Source organism: Electrona antarctica (assembly GCF_951216825.1).
Source record: "Electrona antarctica genome assembly, contig: SUPER_22_unloc_1, whole genome shotgun sequence".
NCBI lineage: Eukaryota > Metazoa > Chordata > Actinopteri > Myctophiformes > Myctophidae > Electrona > Electrona antarctica.
This window is the reverse complement of record NW_027638776.1, coordinates 548,852-565,684: the sequence shown is the minus strand read 5'-3', so window position 1 is coordinate 565,684 and position 16,833 is coordinate 548,852. Positions and strand designations below refer to the sequence as shown.

General features: G+C 44.0%; 1 protein-coding gene across 2 annotated transcripts in view; it reads right to left on the bottom strand.

Annotated features, from left to right (window-relative positions):
• Positions 1–9,796: 9,796 nt before the first annotated feature.
• The window catches only part of cpn1 (carboxypeptidase N, polypeptide 1), a 49,457-nt gene continuing 42,420 nt past the window's right edge, over positions 9,797–16,833 (bottom strand). For both annotated transcript variants that reach the window (XM_079530594.1, XM_079530593.1), the window contains exons 7-9: positions 12,155–12,254; positions 11,030–11,148; positions 9,797–10,625 (exon numbers count right to left, since the gene is read on the bottom strand). In XM_079530594.1, coding sequence (XP_079386720.1) covers positions 10,512–10,625; positions 11,030–11,148; positions 12,155–12,254 — 333 coding nt within the window. In that variant the 3' untranslated portion in view covers positions 9,797–10,511. The remainder of the gene's footprint in view (positions 10,626–11,029; positions 11,149–12,154; positions 12,255–16,833) is intronic.

The window sequence follows — 16,833 nt, the reverse complement described above, 5'->3', positions numbered from 1 at the left end:
ACTGCCACAGTCAGACACAATTGGTCTCCCCGGCGGTATTTCGTATGGTATTGTCCATGAATCCGGGCTCTTGTGGATTTTTGGCAAAAGATAAAATATCCTCGCTCGTGGAGTGTCCTGTCCGAGCAAATATTGTTGTTGTTTGGCGTTTATGTGCTTCTTTTCCCTCAGTCTTTTTATGATGGCTTTGGCCTTTACAGCAGTTTGTTTGTAAATTGGTCTGTCTAATTGCCTATAATGATCCTGATTGCTGAGCTGTCTCTCCCCTTCAAACAGGTATTGGTGTCTGTCCATTATTACTATACAGGAGCCTTTATCTGCTGGCTTGATTACAATCTGTTGGTTGTTGGCTAGTTCCCTCAGTGCTTTAGCTTGTTCTGTTGTGAGGTTATCTTTCTCCTTAAGGTGTCCTGGTATGTGTCTTACCGTGTTTGTGTCGTCCTGGATCAGTTGTTTCAGGCTCTGTGGGAGCACAGCGTCTGCAGGTTCCCAGTTTGATCCTGGCTGGAAGGGTGGTATTTCCCTCCCCTGGTCCATTCTAAAGTGTGTAGCTAGTTTCAGTCTGCGGTGATACTGGGAGAGGTCCTTCTTTAATCTGTTGGTTTGTTGTTTGTAGATGTCTAGGGTCGGGACAAATGAAAGTCCCTTTTCCAGCAGTTCGGTCTGATGTTGATCCGGCTGGAAGTAATGGGACACTGGGCAGACACTGGGGAGGCACTGGGGAGGCACTGTGGACTGTGGAGGTACTGGGGAGGTACTGGGGAGGCACTGGGGGGACACTGGGCACTGGGGAGACACTGGGGAGGCACTGTGGAGGCACTGGGGAGGCACTGGGGAGACACTGGGGGGACACTGGGGAGGCCCTGGGCAGACATTGGGGAGGCACTGGGGGGACACTGGGGGGACACTGGGGAGACACTGGGGAGGCACTGGGGAGACACTGGGGAGGCACTATGGCGGCACTGGGGGGACACAGGGGAGGCACTTGGGGGACACTGGGCACTGGGGAGACACTGGGGAGACACTGGGGAGGCACTTGGGGGACACTGGGCACTGGGGAGACAATGGGGAGGCACTTGGGGGACACTGGGCACTGTGGAGACACTGGGGACACTGGGGAGGCACTATGGAGGCACTGGGGGGGGGACTGGGCACTGGGGAGACACTGGGGAGGCATTTGTGGTGGCACTGGGGAGACACTGGGGAGACACTGGGGAGGCACTGGGGAGACACTGGGGAGGACCTGGGCAGACATTGGGGAGGTACTGGGGAGGCACTGGGGGGACACTGGGGAGGTACTGGGGGAACACTGGGCAGGTACTGGGGGAACACTGGGCAGACAGAGTTGGGACAGAGTAAAAAAATAAATAATAATAAAACAACTTTTTTTTTTTTTGCCCCTTCAAAGAGCTTATGATCTTACACATTGTGAAGCAAATTAATTAATAACGAGCCCAACGGAGTTACGGAGACATTCAGCGACGACTGCTCACTGCTAAATTGCCCAGTGCCCACATTAACTCCAGTCTCCGGAGTCAGGCTGACGGACTGAGTGGGAGTGAGAGAGAGAGGGGGGGGGAGGGGAGAGGCGGGGCTATTGGAATCGCTGCATGCATTCACATGCATGCGTTTCTCAACCGTTCTGTCAAACTTCACCGTTTTTTTTTCACCCCCCCCCCCCCCCCCCCCCCCCCGCCCCTTTTTGGGAACATTATTCCGCGTACCACCTGGGGGGGCTCAAGTACCACCGGTGGTACGCGTACCACAGGTTGAGAACCACTGGGGTAGCACACCGAAGATCTCTCTATACCACATTTGTATAGATGGGGGCTTATCCTTAATCCAATTTATCAGAATGCATTTCCGGGCTGAAAGTAGAAGTTTATCAAATAGTTTGAATTGTAAGGGTGTCAAATGAATTTCTTTTGACGGGAGTCCCAGTAACAAAGCTCCCGGATCCTTCTTTATTTTCACCTTGAAAATGTCGCTTAACTCACGTGCCACTTGGCCCCAGAACCTGGATATACACTTACATTCCCAACAGTAGTGATAGTAGGTACCCAGATCTGTTTGACATTTTGAACATAAAGGAGATATTGAATGGTCCATTTTGTTTAGTAATGTGTAATCTGTGAAGAATTTTATATTGTGTTTCTCTTAGTCTGTTACAGGTATAAACCTTTTTAACTGAGTCAATGGCCTCTTGCCAGTCATCTTCAATATATTCATTGTTAAAAATCTCTCTCCCATTTACGGAGAGATGGTAAATCCTGGGAGTCCAGTGAGTACAGCAGTGAGTAAAACGATGAAATGAAATGTGATACCTTACTACAGTTGCATAAGAAATGTTCTGTTTTACTGTAAAGGGAGCCCAGTGGTGTTGGCAGCTGTAGTGAGTTAATAAAATGTCGTATTTGCAGGAAACCAAAAAAAATGTTCTCTTGGGAGGTTGAACTGTGTCTGCAATTGCTGAAACGACATCAGAACAACATCTCTAAACAGATCTCACAATACACGAAGCCCTAGTGAATGCCAGGTCTTAAAGATGGCCGAACTGCGCCCAGGTCCAAATTCATGGTTGCTAGAGATTGGTATTAGCAATGACCTTTGGTCTCCTCTCCTTATGTGTATGGTAATCTGTCGCCATACTCTGATAGAATTATAGATAATTAGATTGCCTCGTATCTCCCTATGAATCGTATCTTTATTACCGGTTACCAGTGCCCATAGTGAATTTGGTGAGCAGCCCCACGAGTCCACACAGTTCTTATTGTGTAGATAGGCTTGTAGCCATTCCCAGATGTAACGAGCGTGACAGGCCCAGTTATAGAAGAGTATATTTGGCATGGCAAGGCCCGCTTTACTGGTTGGTAGCTGCAATATTTTAAATCTTTGCCTGGGTCTCTTTCCATGCCAAATGAACTTAGAAAAAGCCTTCTCCAGATCTTTGACATCTTTTTTGGATACCCATAAGGGAAGCATTTGTAAGGGGTATAGAAGGCGGGGTAGAATGTTCATTTTTATTAAACTGGCCCGTCCCCAGGAACGATAGTGGGAGGTCATGCCACCTTTCCAGATCTCTCTTAACAGCTGTAGTGACTGGGGCCAGATTCAGACGTGACAGATCTTTTAAGTTGGGGGAGACTTTAATGCCCAGATATGTGAATCCTGACGTAGTCCATTTGAAGGGAAAGTTATCTGGGATGTCTGATTGGGTCAGGGTTCCTAGTGGCATAGCCTCAGATTTACTTTGGTTAATTTTATAGCCTGAGATAGCGCCAAAGTCTTTAACAATTGAGAGGACAGTAGGCACTGACACCTTCTGGGAGGAGAGAAAGTATAATGTCATCTGCATATAAAGCTATTTTGTGGGGGGTGCCCCCGGGTGTGAGTGAGACCCCCTCAATTTCATGATGACACCGGATAGCCTCGGCTAGCGGTTCGAGTGCGACGGCAAACAGTAATGGGCTTAGGGGGTCCCCCTGCCTTGTGCCTCTTGCCAAGGGGAAAGGCTCAGAGCAGGTACCATTGGTAAGGACACTGGCCACAGGAGAGTGGTAGATGGTTTGAATCCACTTAAGGAAATCCCCTCCAAGTCCAAATCTCTCCATGACGTCGAACAAATACCGCCATTCTACTCTATCAAAAGCTTTCTGCGCGTCAAGTGACACTGCTAGCGCTTTGTGTTTCAGCTGATTAGAGTACTGTATAACATTCAATAATCGCCTCACGTTTGTAATGGAGTGTCGGCCTTGTACAAAACCTGACTGGTCTGGATTTATTATCAGAGGCAGCAGTCCCTCTATCCTCCTTGCTAATAATTTGGAGAGTATTTTACTGTCCACCGCTATTAAGCTAATGGGCCTATATGAGCCACACATGTCGGCTGGTTTATCTTTTTTAAGGATGAGAGATATGTTAGCCAAGTTCAGGGTTTGGGGAAGACTGCCTCTTTATAATGAGTCTGCATACATCTCTCTCAAAGGACCGACTATAACCTTACTCATTTTTTTGTAGAATTCTGGGCCGTAACCGTCCGGGCCTGGGGCCTTACCCCCTTTAAGGGTTTTTATCATTTTGAGTATTTCTTCCGCTGTTATATCTTTACAGAGAGACTCTCTGTGTTCTTCAGACAATGACGGAAATGTTATTTTATCAAGAAAGTCTTTCCTCTGCTGGTCAGAGGTTCCACACTCCGAAGTGTATAACTTTTGGTAAAAGGATTTCATAATTCTATTTATATCCTTCGAGATGTGATGGCTAACTTCGTTGTCATCTTTGAGGGAGGATATTGTGTTAGAATTCTGTTTACCTTTAGCCAGTCGAGCCAAAAGTCGACCGGGTTTGTTTCCCGATTCATAGAACTGGTGCTTTGCAGCGTAAATGGTGGACTCAGCTTGTTTTGTCAGAAGTTGGTCTAGAGCTGAACGGGCGGCATCTAATTGTTTTGCCAAATTATTGGACCAGGAACGTTTACATTCAGATTCCAATTTTAAGATTAATTTTTCAAGTTCCAATTGATTTTTGATGGCCTCTTTCCGTTGAGCCGAATTGTACGAAATAATACAGCCCCGGAGATAAGCCTTTGCTGCCTCCCACAATGTGGAGGGGCTCATCCCGGGAGTTTTGTTTACAGAGAAGAAAAACTTCCATTTGTTAGTGATATATTCCAAAAACGGGGGGCTGCTCATCAAAGAAGGATTCAAATGCCATTGTCTACTGGTAGGGTCCCTATAGGGGGGGCGGATAGTCAGGCTAACTGGACAGTGATCCGAGAGTGTCTGTGTGCCTATTATACACTCCTTAGTCCTATCCAATATCATTCTAGACGTCAGAAAGAAATCGATTCTAGAGTACACCTGGTGGGGTCGAGAGAAAAAGTAAAGTCTCTTGTTCTTGAGTTGAGTACTCTCCAAACATCAAATAGCTCCAAATCATTACATAGTTCTCCAAGTCTGACACTTTTACGAGACGGGGTAGGTCGTGGGGTTGACTGGTCGACATTTGAGTTAGGAGCAGAGTTAAAATCTCCCCCAATGATGGTATAATTAATTGAGAATGCGGATATTGCAGACAGTAATTTAGAGAAAAAGGAGGCCTCAAATACATTAGGAGCGTATACACAGCCCAAAAGGATATGTTCACCATAAAGGTAACCAGATAGCAAGACATATCTCCCTTCATCGTCAGTCACAGCCTTTTCTAGGGTAAATGGGAGATTCTTATGTACAAGAATAGCTACTCCACGGCTTTTTGTATTGTATGAGGAGTGATATACCTGGCCTACCCAGTTACGCTGTAATTTCATATGTTCTAGTTCAGACAGGTGAGTTTCCTGTAAAAAGGCTATTTGACATTTTTCTTTTTTCAAATAGGACAATATTTTTTGACGCTTGACCACATTATTTATACCCATCCCCACACCGCAGAATTAATTGGTAGTAAATAGGTATAGAACCTAATAATACTGGAGCTTCACTCCTTGTCTGTATGTGTAATTTCAGCCAGATATTTAAAGATAATGTAGGCTACTGGCATCAGATAATTTAACCAAAAATAGTATAACCATTTCCTAACCAAGTATCTCCTCCTTTAATACCCATTTTCTTCACTCTGTTTCTTATTTATTTTTATTTTATTTTGTTGTCCACGTAATGTGGCCCTTGTGGTGTTAAAGGAAACATTGCAATCAGGAGAAAAAATAAATAAAGAATAATAATAATAATAAACTAAGGGAATAAATCATATTTTTTGTATATATATTGAAATTGGAGTTACATTGGTCTGTTTGATTGTCAGAATTGCATGAATACTGTGTAAAAATAATAATAAAATGAAAATAATTGTACCACAGATCTATAATCATGATTTTAAATCCATTGTTTGATACCTGAAGGTGTTAAGAGTATTTAAACCATAGATCACGTGACAAAATCATATCATATAGCCTATATCAGATGAGGTGATACAAAATAAATGAACAAAAAGAAAGGTAGGGAGAGCCCAGGAGAATAAGGTAATAATACAAATATATCATCAAAACCATAAACTACTGTAGCACTCCATGGGTTATAGATTATGCTTGCAATATAGTTTTATCCAGACTACACTATTCCAGCTCGTTGTGGGGTTGGAAAGAACCCAAACATGTGCCTGAAATCAGAGCTGGGCATTTCAATAATAAAAAACTTGACCTTTAATACAAACATAATAACCTACATACCAGTATGATGTGAAGCACCGCTGGGAGATATAAAAAAAGAAAAAGAAAAAGAAAAGGGGGAGGGAGAAAAACAACAAAACGGGAGAGGCGGAGAGAGAGAGAGAGAGAGAAAGAGAGAGAGACCGTAGTCCTTTCCGCATAACCGCGTTCCATCAGTCCGATCCATGTGTGCAATACCTTTATTCCAAGCCTTTCAGAAAGTCTTCCGCTTCTTGTGGGGTCTTGAAAGAGTGGTCCTCGTCGTTGCATGTAATAGTTAGTCTCGAAGGGAAGCGCATTTTAAATCGTATCCCTTTTTTGATGACACACGTCATCGTTGTATCCACGTCTTGCCATTCTGGTCTGATATGAGATGTCCGGTCTGATAAGAAGTTTATTGCCCTCGTAGTTCAGCTCGCCTTTCGCCCGTGCTGCAGTCATAATTATTTGTGCATCTCGCATAGTTTGAAATTTTATGACCACAGGTCTGGTTTTATCAGGCTTGATGTCTCCTGCAGCCCTGCGACACCTGTCAATCTTCACACTGCTGTTTTCTGTCTCGATATTAAGCAGAGTGGGAAGCCAGGTCTCGAAGAATTTAACAGGTTGCTTGCCCTCTGTCCCCTCTTTCAGACCCATAATACAAACGCTTTCACGTCGGCTTTGATTGTCGGCATCTTCCGCCCGCTGTCGCAACGTCGTCACTGTTTTTTCCAGCGTTTTCAGTCTGTTTTCCATTGTTGATGCGTTGTCCTCGGCCGCTGAGATGCGGGATTCAGCCTCTGTAATGCGTTTGGTATTGTCCGACAGACGGTTATTAAAGCCCTCCAGTGTTGTAGTCAGGGCAGTAAGCTTTTGGTCCATCAGGGCACTTATCTTTTCAGTCACATCGCGTACCACACGGGCAGCGAGATTTTCCCATTGACTTGCCTCGTCGCGACCAACCGCAGCGCCATGTTCAAGTTCAGGTTCGGCGTCTTCATGGAGCGGCTCGTCATGTTTCTTTGTCGCTGAGCGAGTGTCAATTGCGGCGCGTCCTTAAATAAACTTTGATAACTACTATAAGTAGTGTTTAAAATAACATTTTCTCGGTGGGGTTTGGGGAGAACAGCAGAAGCGTCTCTCTCACACTGACGTCATCACCGGAAGTCATGTCGTTTTTAGTAGGCAGCAGACCAAAACGACAGGATTAAGGTTGGCGAACATGCGTTAATATTAGGACCGCGCTCCGACATGCTTGCGGTTAAGTTTAGGGGAGGGTATGAGGAGGCTTGTCATTTTCAGTAGGCTCCCAGCATGTCCAGTAGACCTGAATAGACCGATAAGATCGGTTAACGTGTCATCAACGCCAATCGCAGCCAGTAGGCTCCCGACGAGCCGATCGGCTAGATAAGATCGGCGTAATAAGTAACCTACTGGGAATTATCGGTTGATTATCGGTCGAAACGGCTGGACTCACACCTTTCGATCTAGCATACAACATTGATGCATGCTAGATGTATGATACTTGTTTACTGATGCAAGCTCGCAATTCATTTCCAATGGGAGTCACATGGTTTGATACAACATTTTTGTTGTATGGCTTTCGACCCATGAAGGTGTGTCCACGTGGGCAGCAGCACCACCCATGAAGGTGTGTCCACATAGGCAGCAGCACCACCCATGAAGGTGTGTCCACATGGGCAGCACCACCCATGAAGGTGTGTCCACGTGGGCAGCACCACCCATGAAGGTGTGTCCACGTGGGCAGCACCACACCCATGAAGGTGTGTCCACCTGGGCAGCAGCACCACCCATGAAGGTGTGTCCACATGGACAGCAGCACCACCCATGAAGGTGTGTCCACATGGGCAGCAGCACCACCCATGAAGGTGTGTCCACATGGGCAGCAGCACCACCCATGAAGGTGTGTCCACATGGGCAGCAGCACCACCCATGAAGGTGTGTCCACATGGGCAGCAGCACCACCCATGAAGGTGTGTCCCACATGGGCAGCAGCACCACCCATGAAGGTGTGTCCCACATGGGCAGCAGCACCACCCATGAAGGTGTGTCCACATGGGCAGCAGCACCACCCATGAAGGTGTGTCCACCTGGGCAGCACCACCCATGAAGGTGTGTCCCACATGGGCAGCAGCACCACCCATGAAGGTGTGTCCACGTGGGCAGCAGCACCACCCATGAAGGTGTGTCCACGTGGGTCCACTCCACGACTCCAGGTTCTCTTATCCATCTGCTGACCTTGGGATGCCAAGTTTAGAGGTAAGCTATACGTTTCAATGTGCAGATGATTGAAGATAGGTCTTCATATTAGAATTGTGGGTATTAACTCATTTTGATCTACAAGCTCATAGCGCGTACCGAGTGCCGCGCCACGAGCTTGTAGATCTGCTATTTTAGTTTTTTTTTTAATTGTTTTTTAAAATTCTTTGCTTCTGGGGGTGTCCCTGGAACAACATGGGCCAATTACATATAATTCTGGGGGTCCTTGACATGAAATATTAAGCAACACTGATATAGAAACAGGTATTTCAGAAAACTGCCTGATTTTAGAAGACATTTTTGTAGAATCGTCCTCAGGTCTAATTGGGTTAACAGATTAGTTAGACAGACGCTGTTGTGGGGCAGAAACCTGGTATCTCCATACCGTATTCTATTGTTGTTTTATGTAAATTAATACGCCACTTGATCATATTACAGCGTCACACAAAACTTTGCTATTTTTGAGTGGTGTAAACCACTCCTACAACTGGCTTTGTTAGTTTACGTGTCTGTCTGTCTGTTCGTACCAAAAAATGAGCACGGTTGCTATGGTCACCCAGTTCACACGGGTGTGATTTCATTACGTCAGACATTACGTCAGACCACAGCTGATCAGTCTATATAAGACCTTACACCACTCAGTTCACACGGGTGTGATTTTTTTTAACCCATTTAGGCCTGACATCGAAATTTAAAAAATGTCTTATAAATCATGACAGTTTTCTGTCATGATTTATAAGACATGTTTCTGTCAAGCACCCCAAAAATGCCCACCGACCTCGATCTGAAAATATGTTGTTCCAGGGACCCCCCCCCCCCCCCCCCAGAAGCAAAGATTTGCGTTAAAAATGTTCACTCTGTAATAATATATATTCAAAGATTTGCGCCACATTTTCACGATTTTTCAAAAATAGCAGACCTACAAGCTCGTAGCGCGGTGCCGCGCTACGAGCTTGTAGGTCTGCTATTTTTCAATAGCTAACGTGCCTTAATCTATTTTGGGCGGGAACCCCTTTTGGTGTTAGCATTATGTTATGCTTTAGCTATTGAAAAATAGCAGATCTACAAGCTCATAGCGCGCCACTCGGTGGCGCGCTATGAGCTTGTAGATCTGCTATTTTTCAGCTTGTAGGTCTGCTATTTTAGGGCACATTGCCAAAAGGGCAGGGGGTGCTCCAGCACCCCCTAGTGTCTATCTGTGCACGCCACTGAAAACACCTAAAAGGGTTCCCGTCCAGAATGGATTAATTTGAATCCTCAAAACCACTTTGTTGAACATATGAAGTTTCCACGATATCTATCGCTAATGAAGGCAAAACGGGCAGCAAAGAAAAGGTTTTATAGGTTTTTTTTATTGTATTTTAATTTTGTATTATTTCCATCAAGTATACTTGTCTTGTGAAAGTTTAAAAAATAATGTCCTTTACAAAATACAGAATGTCTGTTCTCCTTTCCAAATCCAGACTTATATACAAAATACATCAAGTTTTGTCACATCTCTCATATTAGAGTTGATATCCCCCCCCCCCCCCCCCACACACACACACACACACACACACACACACACACCAATGAGGTCCGACAAAAGATAATTATAGGAATATAATTTCAAAGTTATATATTATGCTAATGTTCTTTCCTCTCATTCGTGTGTGTGTGTGTGTGTGTGTGTGTGTGTGTGTGTGTGTGTGTGTGTGTGTGTGTGTGTGTGTGTGTGTGTGTGTGTGTGTGTGTGTGTGTGTGTGTGTGTGTGTGTGTGTGTGTGTGTGTGTGTGTGTGTGTGTGTGTGTGTGTGTGTGTGTGTGTTGCACGCGTGTGTGATGTGCAGAGTAATCTAGTAAGAGAGTAATGACACTCCCGTTGACTCGCATTGTAACGATGGAGTGCGGAAGTGCTCATTCTATCTCAATGGGATAGTTCCAGCCATAGGAGCAATGTATGGAACTATAGCCCCATAGGCACCCGCTTTGCGGCGAGATCAAAGCGTGTCACCACTCTCTTACAAGATTACTCTGGTGATGCGTGCGTGCGTGTCTCTGTCCGTGTCTCATCTGGGCCCCAGGTTCACGGGCAACTTGGACGCGTGGTTCCTCTTTCCGTGGAGGTTCTGGTTCTTGATGTTCTGGTTCTGTTTTGGCGCCGGCTTCAAGTAAAAATGCAGCTGTGAGTTAAGAGAAGGAAGAGAGGAAACAGTTTACTTTACTGAGTGGGAAATAAACGGGGAAAACAATGCTAGTAGAATCACTTAAAAAGAGTTCTGTGAATTCTTTCGTTTCTTCCCAGCATTTGTATTGTTTGTAAAAAGAACATTTCTTACCATTTTTATCGCCAACCTTAACTGTAAACCTAAATATATATAATCCTAATCCCACCCTAAAACTAATCCTAAACACAACCTGCATCATTTACTAATTGTAACACTAGCTCTAAAAAGCTTTCTTGGACATCATAATGATCCTTGGCACGCACACACACACGCACGCACGCACGCACGCACGCACACACACACACACACACACACACGCACACACACACACACACACACACACACACAGGCAGACCTACCTGTATGGCCTCAGCAGGCCCCACAGTGACGCTTCTGGTTGAGGGGAGGTATCCAGGGGCAGACGTGGTCACACTGTAGGTTCCGGGCAGTAACAACCTGAAGTAGTCTCCGTCCACTCCTACAAGATCATCACTGTCAGTAAAACGCTATCAACTGTGCATGTCATTAATAGGCTATAGGAAACATGTTCAAAGATCTTTACAAAAACAATGTCCACTCCAACCCATTTAGACCTGAGGCTGATTCTAAAAATGGCTTCTAAATTCTAACCCAATATACGAAATGTTCTGTAAAACTTCAGATTTGTGTACAAAGGAATTGTTGTTGCCACAACTACTAATATGACACACATTCTGTCCCGGATTGGTATAACAATGTGCAGTATACTGTAGTTTAAATAGGTAAAAAATTAAAATGCTTGCTTATTTTCAAAGTGTGTAATCTTTTCTAACAATTGTTTATGATGGGTGCTCGGGTGGCGCAATGGTAAAGTTCCTGCCCACCACTGCGGGAGGCTGGGGGGTTTGAAAGCAGTTTATAATACAGACTTTAGTTTGGCCTTCACAGTACCATGTTCCATGTGCACTTCCATCTAATCACCTCTAGAGGGCAATCCAACACAAAATGTAAGGGCACTAAAATGCTTATCCAACACAATGATTTGTGTTGGATAAGCATTTTAGTGCCCTTACATTTTATAAAGTGGTCTGTGTTGTCAAAACGGAAGCTCAATTTCCTCAGCTCTGTGCTTAAAATCTTAATTTATAGATATTGTATCATTTTAAAACGTGAAAATCTGTTATTTGCACAGAGCGAGTGTCACAGTTGTAGGAGGAAGTATACATTGAGTTTACAATTTACAATTTAGGCATTTAGCAGACGCTCTTAATCCAGAGCGATTTACATTAAGCAAGAACAAAAAGCATGGCAATACATCACATACATAAAAAGTAGTTATCATGAAACATGCGTAAGCTAAGAACGTAACAGTGGAATATCTATATAATGAAACTATACATATAAACTATACATACTATACTATTCATATATATACTATAAAGTGCTATGACTACCTAAAATGCAATTCTAGTGCTTTAAGAGTTTTAAGGCCCTGTCTCTCTCACCACTGGTCACGTCATGGTTGACTCCGCCCACAGAGATCTCAGCGTTGGCGATGGGGTTGTTGTTCTCATCATAGACCATGCCTTTTATCCCATGATGCACCTGGAGAACAAAGAACACTTTGGTTACCGCAATTAAGCCATTCGAAAACACTTTTTGTCACCGCTAAACCCCTTATCCCTAAACTTCTTTGCCTTTTTTTTTTTTACTATTTTGAAAAACATTTTTGAGTAGTTCAACTAGCCAATCTACATTGACACGTTGTGAGCTTGTAGACTGGCCATTTTAACTACTCACAAATGTAATGTAAAGAAGTTTAGGGATAAGGGGTTTAGCGGTGACGAAAATGGAGCCCTTAGAGCCTTTTATACTTTGTTAACCGGGGGTCCCCCAGGGGTCTGTACGTGGTCCACTTATTTTTTCCCATCTATCCCACCGCCACCTTCAGGCAGACTAGCATCATGTCCAAGTGTCCTTGCCTCTGCTGTCAGTGAGTGAATGGATGAGTGTTATACTGGCCTGGGCCGGCCGAGCGGTCCAGGCCATTCTGACAGCGTGTCGCGGGTTCGAGTCCCGATCCCATGACCTTTGCTGCGTGTCTTCCCGCCATCGTGCTACACTTTCCACTCGCAGAAATTCATAACTTAATGAACATAACGAATTACATCCATTTGTACTAAAGGTCAGGTTGTGGCCTCCTGGTGGCGCTATAATAGGCCAATGTGAAAAGGGTGACATTTCTGCTTACGCCTTGGATGGCAATTGGATGATTTGAGGCATTTTGTTCCAAAAATGTGTTTTGCAAAAATCCACCTGTTGGTGGCGCTATAACAGGCCAATGTGAAAAGGGTGGGATATATTCCTCAGCCTATTAGGAAAGTCCATGAGAGATTTCACGTAAATTGCACGCTCCGAGGCATTTTGTTCCAAAAATGTGTTTTGCAAAAATCCACCTGTTGGTGGCGCTGTAACAGGCCAATATGAAAAGGGTGGGATATATTCCTCAGCCTAGTAGAAAAGTATGTGAAAGATTTCACATAAATTGCATGCTGCAATCTGGAGGAGTAATATAAAAAAATGTGTTTTACAAAAGTCGGCCTCCTGGTGGCGCTATAACAGGCCGTTCTGGAATATTTGGGGCAGAGGTTCATTGTTGGCATCCAGGGAGTGTGTGTGCAAAATTTGGCATCGACCGGTTTAACGGACAAACACACAGACAGACTCACACATCGGAGTGCCAAACATACAGTACTCTCTCCCCATGCCTTCGGCCTGGTGGAGACAATAACTCGACGCTGTGCACTAAACCCCCTCCGGTTGTCTGTCAAGTGCATGCTGAGTTTTACATAACCCGTGGCTCTGGCACCGCCCTCAAAAAAAGAGTACAAAACTATTCCCTAACAATTCTTTCCCATAAGCGAAAAACTTCGAACCAGCCAGGACTCGAACCTGGAATCTTCTGCTCCGTAGGCAGACGCGTTATCCATTGCGCCACTGGTCCGCTGCTCTATTGCATCTGTCAGGGGGACTTTTGTTCCTTCTGGTTGTTACATAACCGGCTACAGGGAGCTTGAACAATGCTGAACAACGTAGTTCAGCATTTACCCTCCAAAAAAAGTAATCTGATCATACAGTATCACAAAATACATTAAAGTCAGGGGTTCTCAACCCGTGGGTCGCGGGTTATTTCCCCCCCCCCCCCCCCCCCCCCCCCCCCACAAAAAAGATGAAAAATGAAAATGAAAATGAAGAGTTTACATAGTACATGTATACACCTTCCCTAATGATTATATCTGGTTTCAGTATTTATTTATGTTGTATTGTTTCTATTATTAAGGTTATTGTAGCAGTCAATTTATACTGGGGGTCGGGAGGGGGCGGGCGGGGGTCCAGAGACATTGCCAAAGCATTTCCGGGGGTCCCTGGCCAAAAACGTTTAGAACCCCTGTGTAAGTGATGTTTTTTGATGAAAACTTTCATTAAATAGCTTTATATTCCCATAGCAATCATGAACATAGTGTTAACAGGGGCTCCCTGTCTCTCCAGTTTTTAAGAAAATTCATTTTCAGCTTTATGGGATAACAGTTTCATCCTGTCTTTGGGTTGTGCCATCATGTTGACCCCAACTTTGTCTCTGCATGAATTGCTGGGGGTCCAGATAGCCATGCCTCACGGTTTTATTTTAGTTTTTTGTTGCCCAGCTCTCAAGCTAATCTCCCTGTACTATGACTCAGTACTGCTAGTTGAAAACAGATGTCAGAAGCCTACTTATTTAACTGTAAGGTCATTCAATTCAATTCAAAGGGCTTTATTGGCATGAGAAAACATACGTTTACATTGCACCTTCACCATCTTCACCACCTTCACCATCCCACCCACACCTTCTGAATAGAAGGCATGATCAACAAGGATAACCATTTTGACCTGAGATCAGATTCTAAAATTGTCTTCTACATCCTGACAGTTTTCTGAAAAAGCTATGTTTCGTTCTTTGATTTTTGCGCTTACGAGCTTGTAGATCTGCTATTTTTCAATAGCTAAAGCATAACATAATGCTAACACCAAAAGGGGTTCCCGACCAAAATGGGTTTTAAAGTCACAAAATAGCAGTCCTGCCAGTTGCCTTGATTCCTAAAAGTCCTAAAAGCTCAGTCGATTCATATCCCTGATGGTCTAGTAGTAGTGATTATGATTTGGCGCTCCCGCCACCTGACTGGGTTCGATTCCCGGTCCATCCTAAATAGTTAGGATGGGTTATGCAGGAAGAAGTTCAATAGGTGCCAATGTACAAACAACAGTCTATGTATCTGTTATGTCTCACTGACAGCTGTTTGATTGTGCTGCGCTCGTTGCATATTCCTGTGTTGCCTGTGTGATGATTGGGGGGATTATCTGGGATTGACTACTTGAGTCTTGATATACACAACATGATGTGATGTTGCTGCTTTGCCGTTGTTGTATTATTCTAAGTTTGAAAGTAAAGAAGAGTTGTGTTTAAGCCGTGTCATGGTCCACTGATTGACAAACACAATAGTATCAACAACTAGCACTGATGACATCAGGGATCTCCACATATGGGCATAAAAGGGACACCTGCAGACCGACGGGTACAACGGGTACAACAACAGGGCATTCATTCTGTCTAGTATCATACAATAAATGCAATACATCTCTGTACATTATGTTTGTTCGCCCGACTGTTCTTCATAAAAATGGTAACTTCCTGTTGATTTTACTATATGAAGATCTGGATCCGGATCCATGGATCCAGTCCGGGTTTTCTTCTGAAAAAAAATGGACAAATCAACAGGAAGTTAACATTTTTATGAAAAAATAAAACCACATGAGTTTTGGTGTTGCTCCATATTGTCTGAAACAACTTTGTTTGTGTTTGTTTACGTACTAAAAGAGTGACTTTGAGAGCTGTTTCAGCGTACAATGTAAGTCAATGAGGAGCATATTTTGAATTATCAATTTCTAATCACTGGAGAAATTATTTTTGATTTCTTGTCCACATTTGGAGTTACATCATGGCAAGGTAACTACACAACCCAAACCTCTACAAAAGTGGTCTTACCCTTTAAGCATCTCAAAGATTAAAGGTCCGACCAACTAACTTCAACCATTTTAGACCTGAGGCCGATTGTACAAATGCCTCCTGTCAGTTTTCTGGAAAACCCTATGTTTCTATGTCAGTGGTTCTCACAGGGTTAAAACCCTATGTTTCTATGTCAGTGGTTCTCACAGGGTTAAACCCTATGTTTCTATGTCAGTGGTTCTCACAGGGTTAAAACCCTATGTTTCTATGTCAGTGGTTCTCACAGGGTTAAACCCTATGTTTCTATGTCAGTGGTTCTCACAGGGTTAAACCCTATGTTTCTATGTCAGTGGTTCTCACAGGGTTAAACCCTATGTTTCTATATCAGTGGTTCTCACAGGGTTAAACCCTATGTTTCTATGTCAGTGGTTCTCACAGGGTTAAAACCCTATGTTTCTATGTCAGTGGTTCTCACAGGGTTAAAACCCTATGTTTCTATGTCAGTGGTTCTCACAGGGTTAAAACCCTATGTTTCTATGTCAGTGGTTCTCACAGGTTTAAAACCCTATGTTTCTATGTCAGTGGTTCTCACAGGGTTAAAACCCTATGTTTCTATGTCAGTGGTTCTCACAGGGTTAAAACCCTATGTTTCTATGTCAGTGGTTCTCACAGGGTTAAACCCTATGTTTCTATGTCAGTGGTTCTCACAGGGTTAAAACCCTATGTTTCTATGTCAGTGGTTCTCACAGGGTTAAAACCCTATGTTTCTATTTCTATGTCAGTGGTTCTCACAGGGTTAAAACCCTATGTTTCTATGTCAGTGGTTCTCACAGGGTAAAACCCTATGTTTCTATGTCAGTGGTTCTCACAGGGTTAAAACCCTATGTTTCTATGTCAGTGGTTCTCACAGGGTTAAAACCCTATGTTTCTATGTCAGTGGTTCTCACAGGGTTAAAACCCTATGTTTCTATGTCAGTGGTTCTCACAGGTTTAAAACCCTATGTTTCTATGTCAGTGGTTCTCACAGGGTTAAAACCCTATGTTTCTATGTCAGTGGTTCTCACAGGGTTAAAACCCTATGTTTCTATGTCAGTGGTTCTCACAGGGTTAAACCCTATGTTTCTATGTCAGTGGTTCTCACAG